Here is a 15,000-nt window from a genome sequence, read left to right on the forward strand (position 1 = left end):
GCAACAGTAATCAGTTTTTAGCAGAGTGGGAAAATTCCCGTGCGGTATTAGACATAATTCAAACTCCTTCATTTTATTATTTTTGTGATTTATATATATTTCTGAGGTAAAAAAGCAAACAAACAGCACTGTAACTAGTTTTAGATTTTGAATCTCCCTCCAAATTCTGGGGTATCCGTATTACTTACCGACTTCCTGTCGAACTGCAATTGTCATGCAAGCGACCAATTAAAAAAAAGTCCATTATCCCAGAGTCTCTCCGGATGCTCGCCCGCTGACCAAAAGGCCGGAGGAGTCTGAGTACGAGGTTGAAACGTGAGCAACTAGCCTTCCTGTTACAGGTGTGGTCTAACCCAGTCCTTCCGTAAATAAACTGTGATAGAAAGAACATATCTACTGACCACGTTTCGCATCGTTGTTCATCTTTCGTACAAATTTGTTTCAAACGTAATTGGTGCAACCAACGTTCTGTCAAAAAATGAAAATAATTGTTTGATGAGTGATTTTTTATTTCAGGTTTCCTGGTGCAATAACTACCTACAACACACAGTTCAAATGTTTTACGAGGTACTAGATTTCACTAACGAATCTTCAAACAGTGGCTCTCCTTGCCGTCAATTCAGAATGAATGTAGTTCCGGGCACGTCACTGTTTTTGTTGGGAATACCGTCTCGGAGTATACACCAGTGTTCAGAAAGTTCACTCATGCCGCAAGAGGTTAGTGACACCTACACGCAGCTAACTAAGTAAACTACAATTGGCTGAAGAGAAGTACTTAATATCTTTGTGTTGGGTATCTTAGAGTCTGGTTTGAGTAACCTTCGCCATGTTGCGTCATACAAACTCGAGGCGTTGAGTTGCCGAGTTGCCAAGTTGTTAATCGTGAACAGACATTTCCTAGTCCATTTCAACATTGACTGAGGGAATGGGGTATTTCTATTTTGAAGCTTTCAGTGGAATTTTGACAGTTATGCTTAGTTAATGTCTGACAGGTTTTCAGGCCCATCCAAGTGTGATCATTCCAACTTCTTTTGCCACCGATTGTAGCCCTGGAAATAAATAAATAAATAAATAAATAAATGAATGAATAAATAAGCACATAAATAAATAAATGAATAAATAAATAAATAAATGAATAAATGAGCACATAAATAAATAAAATGAAAATAAGAATTGCGAGCTAAAAACGTTGATTATAAGGCATCCAAAATTAGATAAACTCACATTTACTTTTAGGGCTGTTCCTGTGGCAACTTCTGCACAGCTTGCTCGGATAATGTGAGCCTATCATGCCAGGTTTGTCTCGACTAAAATGTATTCTTGAATTCTGATTTTCACTCAGAATGATAGTTAGGGAGCAACTTTTAGTGCATTATGAATAATGCACAATAAAATAGAAGAAGTAAACTACTTCATCTTTTGAAGTTCATGTCTGTCAATTGCGAAGTGTTTAGTGGTAAGAAAGACATCAAATCATTCAATGTTTCAGTGTCCTTGTGCGTGTCTCATGCCTTATGATACGTGTCATAATTCCGTAACAAGACTGTTGACATCGATACCCTGCCCAGGTAAGTAACCGAATTTGAAATTCGCTCGGACAAATAATTAAATTCGTTAGTTTCACTAAACGTTTCTGGTTTGCCATTGGCGTTATCTGGAGACTGGAGGTTAAGTACATGATTTTGTCTCCTTAAGGCTTTGTTACATAAATGTTCGTTCTCGTGCGCAGCAGTCTAAGTGTTAGTTAAAATTGCGTGCAATTCATAAAATAAGCTTCTGTCTTCTTCCCATCACCACCGTTTCTTTATTCTTTTCTCACAGTCACGTTTAAAGACAGCGTTTAGAGATATGTAAGGCACGATCAAAGCAACATATTAGCAAACCACTGAGCATTTTATTTTGTTTAGGGTTTCTACTGGGCCTGGCATCATCTGAAAACATCTTGTATCTAATACTCATCTAAATGATTGTATTGCACTGTAGTGCCACCTCCTCCCTTGTATGACACAGAAAAGGATCAGGCTGTTTTTCAAACTGCTCTTGTCTCTGTTCGGAGATGTGCTCGTGCCTGTCTTAAGATGTGAGTATGATCTGTGAAGGTAAAAAATAGATTGCGAGCAGTCCCTTCATAGATCAGTCGAGCGGCTTCGCTTTCCTGAGGTAGTCGTGTTTGTACATAATATATATACTTATTTGACCGCTCCCCATAGGGGCTTTTAAGGGCCAATGAAACACAACGAAACGACGGAATAGAACAACAACTGTTAAGAATCCCAACTGGCCGGAGCCAAACCGGTTGGCTAACCGCGATATGGTCACGTGATACTGGTCAGCAGATACCTTGTTTTTAAAGGTGTCAATTAATCAAAATATGGATGTCCAATAGACCCTATGCAAAAATGGCAGCCTTTAAATTATTCTTTTGTTCATATTCAAAATAGCCCAACTAACCTCGTTTTTGAGACAAAAATTCTAAAGAATTTGTTATCCCGAACGAGGTTAGTTGGGCTATTTTGAATATGAACAAAAGAATAATTTAAAGGCAGCCATTTTTGCATAGGGTCTATATCAAAGATGTAGGCTGTAAACTACAATAGCATGATACTGGTCACATTGGCATACATGGATGGGTGGACGTATGGACGTACATGTACGCGTACGTATGTACGGACGGTTGATGACGTCATGGTTATAAAACCAAGATTTTTCGCATCGATGGGTTACCATATTTTCTTAACAATGGTGCTCCGCGCGCGCGGAGCTCCGCTGAAAAGACCGAGCGAGGCTTTGGAATAGGAGAGAAAGAAGGGACTGCGCCCTTTTCTGTAACCAACGCGTTCAGACTGAGATGTTTTCAAATAATGCCTCTTCCCAACCCTCCCTCGGTCTTGACTGCCTCAGAAAAGCGGGCCGCTCGAGTGATTTATATATGATGGTCCAGTCAAGTTTTAGATATCGGCAAACTTACCATTTTCCCATTTGATTGGCTTCAGGGGCTTCTCCTCTCTTTTATAAATAGCACAGAGTCACTCTTTGTAGTATTAGGTTTGTTTGTATTTCTTCTTAAGGAAGCGATATGAAATTTTTAAAAAAGAGAAAAAACCAATGATGATTATGATCACGATCGCGATGATTTTGTTGAATTGTGCCTTCATACCTGGGCAGATATTATGTTTCATATTTCATTTTTTTTATAGCTCAAATAGGATTGAATGTGAGAAATCAATAGACTGTCACTGGTGTACTTTCCCTGCAAACCCATTATGCAATTCAGAGTGCAGAACAAATGAAAGGTAACAAGGTCTTTAACGTAATTTGTAGTTTTGGAAAAGGCTAGTTTCTTATATCCTTTGCTATCGCAAGTTTCCTCATCAGGGTATTTTGAATTCAGTGGTCCTTCTGAACGTCCCCAGAAGAGTGATGCAGATGACGCAAGACAAAGAACGTATGTTTGGGAACGTATGTTGGATGATATGGATCGATTGATCGACCGATGGATTGATGGATCGATCGATCAATCAATCAATCAATCAATCAATCAATCAATCAATCAATCAATCAATCAATCGATCAATCGATCGATGGATCCATCAATCAACCAACCACCCAATCAATCAATCTTCATCCAACAATCTCATCATTCATCCTTGACCCAACCAAAGAACCTCCCAGGCAAATAATGCGTGATGTAACAGCGTCTCGACAATTTCTCTTTGAAAAACTAATTTCTAGTGCATTTTTCCAGTTTGTCCATGGTTGTTTTGTTTCCTTGCAACGACTTGGTGAATCTATCTGCTGTTCAGCAGGTCAGCGTCAAGGTCCTCTTCACTAAAACGCTGAGAAAATTTGTTCCTACGTTGACTTCACAGAGCCTACAAATTTTAAAGTTAACAAAGGTACGGAAAAAGTTAAAGAACTTAAAATTGACTTGACGGGTGTACAAAGAAGATTCACTTGCCATAATGTTGAATGAACGTTCCGATTCTTGAGGCAATGGTGTTCTCCAGTGAGGTAGATCATCCCTGCAGAGGTGCAACAAATTGGTGCAGGATTGGTAACGTCAGTATTGTTCAAGGGAAATAACGACCTTCGTGTATGTGAACATTATGAGAATTAAGCGTTATGGGTTAAGATTTAGGGTTAACCCTAAATATGCCATCGGACAGCATAACCTAGCATTTATTTGTCCAATCAAACACTTTGCTAACTATAATTTGTTGCCAATCTAATTGTTATCGCTATTGTAATAATTATTATTATTGTTGCATTTTTTTTTAGGGAGGGAACCTTTGTGGTTAGAAACGTCGCGTAAAGCCTCCAAGTTTACAATAAGAGCCCTTATGTGAAATTTAAACCTTGATCGTGGAATCCAGGCTCGTGTTGGATTTGTCTCCCGAAGCCATCTGCTACCGTCTTAGATTTTATGAATGATTAATTCATTGATGGTGGCCTATCGATATGTCACTGATATGCTCGGCGTTCCTTCCAATAAACAATTCTTTCTTATTTTTTTGGTATCTTTGGACCAAACAATAGACAGATTAATTTTTATTTCATTGATGTGATGTATTTATGTCCAATATAACAGAGGGCGATCGCTTTTAAAGTGCAAGCAACCACCACGAGTAGTGATCTCGATACAACAAAAAGAAATATTCGCCTTGCAGTTAATCAAGGTGAAATTGCCTTTGGACCAGCCATGGACCTACCAGACATCTTCGTTGCAAAGAATCCAAAACAATTTACTGAGTAAGTGCCCAATGAAGAACTAAACAGTTTTATATCTTTTTCTTATCACCAAATAGACACTTCCTTCGTGGCGTGAACTCTTAAAGTAAGGTCGTTAGATAAATGCATAATGTTAACGTAATAAGACTCCTTCCTTATAACCTGTTTAAAATACGTTTTCCGCCTTTATTTTTCTGTACTTATTGTATCACATATTTTGATGAATCCATAGCATATAAAACCCTAAACCTAACGTCGGAGTATAACATCAGAGGACCACAAGGACAAATGATCAAGGAATTATTTAGGACTTGAATGGGAGCCTGGACCTACCTCGTGTTTACAGCACACTGAAATGGTCATATGGTGTACAATCACGTTCAATCAAACACTTGATTGCGTGGTGAAGACGTTGTGATAACGTTGAAATATTTCCTTTTAAATACTGATTGCACTGAATCGGTAATTTTTTTGGATCAACAATTTTTTTACGTTTTGCCCTGTCACCCTAAGGACTACGTTTCTTACAAAAGTTAGAGAACGAACACAACAAAGAGGTTGAGAAGAGAAAGAGTTTTAAGCATAAACTGTTAAGGTAAACATATCTCACCGATGAGGGTTAATGATTTATTGTTAATCAAATTCTTTCCTTCATGATGAAGCAAGTATTTGTTCTTCCATAGTCTGGTCATTACCCTTACCATGGACAGCATCTTCCCACTGATATCCCGAGAAATACATAGCCGTGTTAAATCTGAACTGCAGTCAATTCTTGTGAGACTTTTGCGGAAGTCACTTGTTACCTTAATCCGTCACTTCAGCGTCAACAAGGTAACGCTTTGTTAAAAAAAGAAACGAAGTAAGATTTGTTGTCTAATAAATAAAAAGAACCATAGTAAAGATGTTCCCATTTCAAGAATGAAGAATCAATAAGTCAATATACTAAAAGTTCCCTTGAAACTAGTTATCCAATAAGAGAGTCCAAATATGTAACTGCTTATATACGTTTTTTGTCTAGACATCAATTAGATTCGTGCTGAGCAACGAAGGCCAAGCAGACTTGTATCCATTGCAGCCATTCAAAGAAAAGCTTGAAAAAGCTGTGAAATTACGACTTATCTTTTTTCAAGTTCCCTTTGGCACTGAAAGAGACGCGGTGAACAAAACCACTGCTTTAAACATGTCAGCGACAAGCACGTTCGATTCCTTGTGCCGCCCATACTATGCTAAACCTTCTCAAGAGAGTACAACAATCTTAACGAGTCAAGTGAGCTCAACATTGTCAAGTTTTACGACCCAAGGTCTGACGGAAAATCCTCATAGTACGCAGCATCAGGACAGCACTGTGACGCTCACAACATGTGAAACAGGTTAAGTGAATTCTCTTTAGCACGTTTCAAAACGTTTCTCACGTTTACTTTCTCCTACTAATTTCAGTAGGTTCCGAATATGTGTTCTGTGTTAGATTGAATCAGTTTAGCATACTATGGGGCGCGGAGTGTAAAAATATTATGTAAGTACTTTCCCCCTATATTTTGTGTTATTTCTCAAATGTCACTAAAGTTGTCCTGTGATTATTTATAAATAACAGATTGAAGTACATTTTGTTATAAAAACGAGCGATAAAAAATAAGAACGTTTCGACCGCTCCGCGGTCATTTTCAAGTTCAACTTCATGGATAAAAAATCCCGCATATATACAATTTCTGAAACAATGGAATGAAAGGTAAAAAGCTAAAAAGCTAAGTATTTACATACGAACAATAAAAATAACAGAACGCGAAAGTGAAGTGTAAATAAGAGGTGAAGAGAATGAAAACTATTACAAGTGTTAAGTAAACAGCTTTGCGCGGATGGAATCACTTTGTTTGTTTAATTTTGGCTTAAGGTCCCGAATAAAAAACATTTCAAAAATCAAACAATCGAACTTGTTCGAGCGCTTCCTCAGGACCCTTGATTTTTGAAATGTTTACACTTCATTTTCGCATTCTGTTATTTTTATTGTTCGTATGTAAATACTTAGCTTTTTAGCTTTTTACCTGTCATTCCATTGTTTCAGAAATTGTATATATGCAGAATTTTTTATCTCTCGTTATTATAACAAAATGTTTAAAACGCGTTCCAAACTAAAATGTGGTATTACTATTTAGATAAAATCTGTGTATAACTAAAAAAAGCGCCGAAAATTTATGCCATTCCTCGGAATAATGGAAAATGCAAGGATTAAAATTGTAATTCCGTGGATTTACAAACAAAGAACATGCAAAATTTTTTATTTGGTTAATATATTACGCTAGATTCGATCAAACAAATACAGGGAACCTGAAGTGGAAGAACCTCCGAAACCTATTTCTTCACACCCACTATAACGGACATTTTCCTCTGAATTATCGAGGGTCAGAAATTCTGAACCCATTTCTGTACAGGCACTATAAGAGACAGTTGCTCTGAATCGTCATGGGGTCAGAAATTCTGAACCCATTTCTGTAGAGGCACTATAAGGGACAGTTGCTCTGAATCATCAGGGTTCAGAAATTCTGAACCCATTTCTTTACAGGCACTATAAGGGACAGCTGCTCTGAATCGTCAGGGGTCAGAAATTCTGAACCCATTTCTGTAGAGGCACTATAAGGGACAGTTGCTCTGAATCATCAGGGTTCAGAAATTCTGAACTCATTTCTTTACAGGCACTATTAGGGACAGCTGCTCTGAATCGTCAGGGGTCAGAAATTCTGAACCCATTTCTGTAGAGGCACTATAAGGGACAGTTGCTCTGAATCATCAGGGTTCAGAAATTCTGAACCCATTTCTTTACAGGCACTATAAGGGACAGCTGCTCTGAATCGTCAGGGGTCAGAAATTCTGAACCCATTTCTGTAGAGGCACTATAAGGGACAGTTGCTCTGAATCATCAGGGTTCAGAAATTCTGAACCCATTTCTTTACAGGCACTATAAGGGACAGCTGCTCTGAATTGTCAGGGGTCAGAAATTCTGAACCCATTTCTGTAGAGGCACTATAAGGGACAGTTGCTCTGAATCGTCATGGGTAAGAAATTCTGAACCCATTTCTTTACAGGCACTCAATAAAGGAGAGTTGCTCTGAACTATCAGGGGTCAGAAATTCTGAACCCATTTCTGTACAGGCACTCAATAAAGGACAGTTGCTCTGAATCGTCATGGGTCAGAAATTCTGAACCCATTTCTGTACAGGCACTATAAGGGACAGTTGCTCTGAATCGTCATGGGTCAGAAATTCTGAACCCATTTCTTTACAGGCACTCAATAAAGGAGAGTTGCTCTGAACTATCAGGGGTCAGAAATTCTGAACCCATTTCTGTACAGGCACTCAATAAAGGACAGTTGCTCTGAATCGTCAGGGGTCAGAAATTCTGAACCCATTTTCTGTATAGGCACTCAATAAAGGACAGATGCTCTGAATTATCAGGGGTCAGAAATTCTGAACCCATTTTCTGTATAGGCACTCAATTCGCAGCAGTTGAGTGGCTGAACGCATAAGCAAGCGCCAAAAGAAGTTTATTTACTAGTATTACCGACTCAATTTTAATTTACTCGTCCTTGGCGCTGGACGGCGCTCACTCAAAGTAAGTAACGGTTGCTTGCAGTGGTTTCTCTCTCGGGAAGCGTAGGAGAAACCAACTACTCGCAGGGTAGCTTTGGTCATGTAGTACTAGCAATTTTACATCGTTCTTCTTGGCTTTGAGATTCATTTTATCTGTTTCAAAGTACTGATTTATTATTATTATTTTTTTAACAGGCTTTTTATCCTGTTTGAAATAGTTTGCTGAGAGAGATGTCTTCATTAGCACAGAAACTGTTCTCATTGTAGCCTTATTAAACACTTGAGCTATCTTTTCTCGTATTATCTTCCAGAAGCAGAGTGCTCATCTGCGATGCTGAGGCTCGGGTTTTCTTTGTCCCCATTCTTATAGATTTAGAGAGCATTTTGGGGTCCTTTTTCAAAACGACGATACGAAAGGCGCCCCAGAAGTCTTGTTTAAAGAAGGTGTACAACAAGGGATTGATGGCAGAGCTCAGGTATCTTACAATAACGAAAATGTGAGCCATTGGTTTCAAAGGATCAACGACCTCTTCTTGCAGCCATTCAATGTTAATGAGCGAATACAATAACCTCAACAAAAACCAAGGTAACCAACAAATAGCGAACGCTATAGCCATGGACATCAGAATAATCAGGCATTTCGTTTCGTTGGAGGCCTTATTGAATGCTGTAGTATCCTTTTCTTGCTTGCTTGCTTTTCTTGCTTTTCTTGCTTGGAAACCCGGCCTAGAAGCTATGGCTCTGAACATAATGCAGTAGGCGTATAGGATAAATATAAAAGGTACAAGAAACACGACCACCAGGCAAAAAATATTGTATGAAGCTTGCATATGGTCAGCAAATGGCTCTCCTTCAAGCCATAGGTTAAACCAAAAAGCTGGTGCCGATCCCAATGAAAGAGACCAAAACCATATGATCAGTGCAATTTTAATGCGGTTTTCTTGGTTCTCATCATACGCCCAAACGGATTGACTACTGCCAGATACTTTTCTGCAGTAACAGCGGTTATGTGGTATGCAATTGAGAATGAGATTATTTTATGAAATACATCCGAAGCGTTGTAGAGCTCAGGAATTGGATGAGCAGCCATCAGAACAGACAAGCTGAGAAATAAAGGAATACTTATCAATCCAGTCATGAAATCACTGATGGCCAGGCTCAGCAAGAGGTAGTTCGATGGAGTTCGTAAGCCCCTCCTTTTCCAAAACAAAACGAACACAACTCCATTTGTCAACAAGATTAAAATTGCGATTGGTAGAACCTGTGGAATCGCCTCGTAGTTTAAAGATGGCTTCTCCCTCATGACTGATATGTCAGTTGAGTTGTTCATCGCGATCGCTTATACTGAAAACTGAGTTGCAGTGTTTCGCCGATCTTGGGTTGTCGCCTTTTGTTTGTTTTCTTTTGTCCTTGCGTCTCAGAATTACGCCCGTCTGGTCTGTAAGAAAAAATGAGAAAAAAAACGTTAGGAATAATGTAAACTGATCTAGCCGGGCTGCCAAAGTCCGCTACTACGAGTGTTTGACAGCCCATTTGAAAAAAAAAGTTAAAGAAGAAGTACTTGGTAAAGAAATATACCAATATGTTATAGTCAAAAAAATAAAAATAAAATGATGCCGACCTGACCGTGCTCCACAAACTCTATTTTGCCCACTCATTGAATGCTTATTTCATGATGTTTAAACTATCCATCAATTTCATGTTTTTTACAAAATTCTTTTAGCGATCTTAGCATAATTTGCTTAATTTGGTAAATGAGTGAGAAGCACACAAAACACGAAAGGCATATCATTAGTCTGGGAGAGCCTACTCTTGTACATCAACTGTTTGACATAAATGCAGAAGATTAATTTGGTGATGGTTTTATCAAAAATCGCGGAGCCTGCAGGCAATGAGTCGAATGACTAAGAATTATGTGAATCTTTTAACTAGTCAATGCTTTTTAAGAATGCCTCGTTTCCTTTCTTAACTAATTGCATTTTCAGTCATGAATATGTTGGTAAAAGCCTCGTGTGACAAAAGGTCTGCTGCATAATTGATGATATTCAAGCAAGAATTATTCAGTGATCTAAGTTCCATTAAATAAGGCGTTGGCGATAATATAAACTTCCCAGAGAAGCTCCGATATGGTAAAATGAAATAATCTTTACTCGGTATTCCTTGCGTTTATCTAAGACATAAAAGATAAGTGCGTCTCGATATTCTACTAGTATCCTTGCATTTTTATGTATATATATATATATATATATATTTTATTGATGTAGTTCCAGACTTCAAATGGTACTCATCGCTTTATTTGCTACAGCTCTGTTTCGTATGGCCAAGAGGGGCCACACTCATCAGGCAAAATTAGCAAATTATAAGGCAAAACTGAAAAACTTTTAAGACCAAATGTCTACTTTAATTTATAATACTAGCTTTCAGTTTTGAACCAGAGGGTTTATTCCCTCCAAATTTCAAAGATAAACACCTTTTATTGGTTTTTGACCAGAAGAATCTAGCCCAAACATGACAAGTGACTAGAAAAACAAAAATACTTCGTTTTATATTCCTCAGTTTCAGTCTCAGAGTTAATATATAAAGAAACACACTCAATTTAAACATTAGGTCTTTCCTTTCAAGTAATTAGATTCTTTTCATTTCGAGTACCATTTAAGATTAAGAATTTATATGAAGCACAATTTAACATCTGCTTGGGACACCTGCTCGCTAAAATGACGTTCAAGTCTGTGTATCTTATTCGATGAACGATTTCTCACTTATCCCGTGAAGCTCGCTTAGCTAAAAGGAGCTCATCGACATGTCAATGAATTCCATTAAATAACCACTTTCTCCTCATGCTATTCTTTTCTCGGGTATTCTTATCCCAAGCTTAAAGTGATATATACTAAATAAATAAAGGAAACTTTTGTTATATATTCGGCCTCTCTGTGAAGTTTAAGCATTTCCCGTCCTTTCCCATCGCGAAGGTTCGATCGCCTTCCGTCAGCCCCAACAACCTGGTGTTTTCTGCTCGAAATATGTATTATGAAGTGACACGTTAATAAAGTATCAGAAAAGCATCATTTTTAAAAAGATAGATAATCATCAGAAGTCGTGTGTATTCGCTATTTCCCCTCTCCCAAAATACAATACGGTTTCAGTGGGAGGGGGGTCTTTAGATTACTCTTGGGACTGAATCATGCTTCATTGAACTGAAAATCCATAGACGAAATCGGCTAACCGTCAATGTTGTACCCAATTCAACTCTCCCGGAGTTAATATTTTTTGTGCATTGCAATTGCATTTTATGTAGAATTCACATTTGAATGATATGGAAAACCTGCAACAAAATGTTTTATTCCCAAACTGCTGAAACTGGTAAAAAAAACTGGTGAAAGGGTTTGAGTTTTAAGGCAAACACCACCCTAAGTGAACTGCATTATGGGATTGGTGAAAAAAAAGCATAAAGGTTTAAAAGCGTGCGTTTTTTGGCACACACCTGAATGCATTCAGGTTTGTTAGTGTAGGCCATCACACGATTTCACGAGTGCAATTTTATTTGGAATAATTGAGCACAAACAAAATACAGGCTCGTGCAATATGTAAAATTACAAGCGCATAAATATCCACACAGCTCGAAAAACATCATATGATTACTTATTAATGATATATACGAAAAAATCGAGGTCGTTAAGCCATAGTTGATATATGTAGGCTGGTTATGAAACTCGACAACTTTCTTTGTTTCATGTTTTTGTTCGCTTTTTTGGCCTTGACCCTGCACAAAACCCGATAAAAACTCGTTTTTTTCGGCAGGATAACCAATCAAAAGCTTCGACTAATTTATTCGAAATTAACTTGCGAACCAAAAGCAAAAGATTGTGCAGGGTCACGGTCGGTTCAACATCTAATTGCGACTGTATTGTTCCTGCTTTTGAAATTCCCAGTGTTTCAAAACCAGTCCCTAGATTAACTATGGTTAAGCAGAAGCAACGCAAGCTTATCACGCAATCACACAAGCAAGATTTGCTTCTTCTAGGGGACGCATTTGATTGGCTGTCTCTGAGTTCTTTGCTCATTGACCAATCAGAATGATGGGTTTTGTTACTTCTTTTTGCAGTGAATTACCTCTTTTCCAATCGGAATGGAGAATCTTGCAATGCCTTTTCAAAAAATGTCTATTATTAAAGGACGGAAATTTGAAATATAAGAAGAGTTGATAAGCTGCAACTGCCATCCGTGAAAAGATAAAAAGGCTGACTTTTAGAGCATTGGTCCTTTTCTGGAAACCTCGGCCAAATTTTATCTTATCGCCGTGACAATTCGACTTCCATCAGCGCAGAAACATAGTTTCGTTATAAACTCAGTAACCCGTCATTTCAGGACGGCCTTAAACAACAACCTCGAGCCCAAGCTCTCTCTCTTCTCCCTTAAGGGAGGAGAAGAAAGAGAACCTGGGGTCGAGGTTGCGAAAACAAAACCAGTTTTGTGATAGCCATAATCACCCAACGTCATTCTCAGGCCTTTCCCTTCGCTTTACCCGCCCCATCCTAAAGTGAAGGGAAAGGTCCTGGAATTCTGGTTGAGCCTCAATCGAATTCACCGCCGCGGTGAACTGCATCTTTACCGAAATGATTTGACGAGCGAAGGTAAACGTAAAAAGTGAAAGTATTTTTTTTATTCGAATCTTCCGTATTGGCTTGAAATCAGTTTGTATAAACTCTTGTAACTGCGCTAGCTTAGAACGTTTGCTTTTTTGAGAGCCTGATGTGTGAATTTATGACGATTTAAAATAAATCAACAGTTAAATGAATTTCAGCAATTAACTAAGCAATAGATTTGGCTTTTCGCAATCGACTAATGGAATGGGCCCTTTGCAGGTTAGTGATCACATGGTACAAAAACCGCCACACTGGAACGCAAATTGCGCACTGGGACATCTTGAACAAAGCAAGATAATTTACATTTTCTTTGTTTTAGATGTCCCAGTGGGCAATTTGCGTCCCAGTATGGCGGTTTTTGTACCATGTGATCACTAACCTGCAAAGGACCCATTAGTGTCGTTCTCGTCTTGGTCGCAAGTCATAATAGCCACATTCGTGAAGTTTTGAGATTCAAACATTAGTTATCACATTTATACCAATATCTTGTTAATTGATTAATTTACCATTCTTTTATTTTCAGGAGAGTTCCAACACCAAGGGGAGTCAGTCCAGCTAGGTTTAATGAGGGTGATAGTTGGAGTGAGGGATTCTATTAATACCATCGAGTGGGTCAAGAGAAGCTTATGACAATTATGGCTGGAGTGAACATAATTAATTTCATCTTAGCCCGGTGCATCTTCATCTGCATCTACGGTGCGTGGGACGGTAGGATAACTGCAGACTAACACGTCACACCTCTAGGCTTATTTTGATAAGGTAATTAATTATCTAAAGCCTTGAAGAACCTTCCCAGCTGCTTTACCATGTAGTGGGATGATTGGGAACTGCTGGTCACGCGTTCGTTGAGGCACATCCTACAACGGAATTGCCTGAAAGGAGATATTTCATTGAAAATAATCTGCAACTGATCACGTGTCCCGTCAAATCTTTCAAATGGACATGTTTGCCGTAAAGTGAACTTTGTTTTACTTGTGCTGTCTTCAGATGCATAGAATTTAGCGGCAAGTGTCGGTGGATCAGCCGAAACTGCACTGTCACCCATGTCCAAGTATCCTACAAATATGATCGCTGGAGTAGAGACACTTCGCAGTGCTGTCTGGTGATAGTTATGAACAAATTGTCACGCTATTTTGGGCGGTGAATGGAGTGAGCAAACTTTACCAGATCTGCCTTGTGCAATTGGTACAATAAGACTGTAGCCTGGGGAAAAATAGAAACGAAATAATCTGGTTAGATTTTAAATTTAAGTTATTTTATCGCGACTTCGTTTATCTATGAGGAATTTAAACCTACTATTTTTGCTTTTAATGCCCATAACAAACAATAACATAAAACACAGTGTTGTTCATTGTTATTTCCTTTTAACATTTCTTTTTAAACGGCGTGAGAATTATCATTTTATATAATATTTTTTGTCTTTGGGTTCAAAATCGTCATTCAAAACGGATAAGTGGATGCCAACCTCCCTCGTTCGAATAAATCTTCTAACTTTGATTTTCAAAGAGCGGAGAATTTTTATTGGATTTTTTTGCGTGCCTTATAGTACCTTTAGACACTTTGATTTCCCTTTTACTCTCTTTTTAGTCAGCTTATTTATTATGATGGTAAATATTTTCGCCCATTTTTGGATGAATATTCCGTATGGAGATCATTTAGAATATGCGGAAGTAGACCCGTTTCTTTTTGGTATGAACATAGTTAATCGAGGGACTGGTTATGAAACCTTAAAACCTTCAGAAGCGAGAACAAATTTTTGACGCAGTCGATGTTGAATGGATCGTGACCCTGCACAGTCGTTTGTTTTGGGTTCGCACGGTTTTGCAAATTACTTGCGCATAATTTAATCGAAGGATTTGATTGGTTATCTTCTCGAAAAAAGGTATGTTTTGTGCAGGGTCAAAGCCAAAAGTACGGACAAAAACATGAATCAAAGGGACTTGTTGAGTTCGTAACCATCTCCAAGCATTAACTATGGTTGGAACAAAATAGCACTCTGTTCATTCTGCCCCTGCTAAACGACGTAATAAACACAATGAAGACACCGT

The 15,000-nt window shown here is 38.3% G+C and overlaps 1 protein-coding gene across 3 annotated transcripts in view; it reads left to right on the forward strand.

Moving 5' to 3' along the window:
- The window catches only part of LOC138000023 (VWFA and cache domain-containing protein 1-like), a 34,824-nt gene that overhangs the window by 19,116 nt on the left and 708 nt on the right, over nt 1–15,000 (forward strand). For 2 of the 3 annotated variants that reach the window (XM_068846138.1, XM_068846139.1), the window contains exons 18-27: nt 517–717; nt 1,237–1,296; nt 1,490–1,568; nt 1,984–2,080; nt 3,198–3,293; nt 3,746–3,896; nt 4,589–4,749; nt 5,412–5,559; nt 5,747–6,098; nt 13,476–15,000. The exon at nt 13,476–15,000 is cut by the window's right edge and continues 708 nt beyond it. In XM_068846138.1, the coding sequence (XP_068702239.1) occupies nt 517–717; nt 1,237–1,296; nt 1,490–1,568; nt 1,984–2,080; nt 3,198–3,293; nt 3,746–3,896; nt 4,589–4,749; nt 5,412–5,559; nt 5,747–6,098; nt 13,476–13,582 (1,452 nt within the window). In that variant the 3' untranslated portion in view covers nt 13,583–15,000. Of the gene's footprint in view, nt 1–516; nt 718–1,236; nt 1,297–1,489; nt 1,569–1,983; nt 2,081–3,197; nt 3,294–3,745; nt 3,897–4,588; nt 4,750–5,411; nt 5,560–5,746; nt 6,099–8,679; nt 8,786–13,475 lie in introns of all 3 variants that reach the window. The other variant, XM_068846137.1, reaches the window with a different exon arrangement.

This window comes from Montipora foliosa, chromosome 4, assembly GCF_036669935.1.
Source record: "Montipora foliosa isolate CH-2021 chromosome 4, ASM3666993v2, whole genome shotgun sequence".
NCBI lineage: Eukaryota > Metazoa > Cnidaria > Anthozoa > Scleractinia > Acroporidae > Montipora > Montipora foliosa.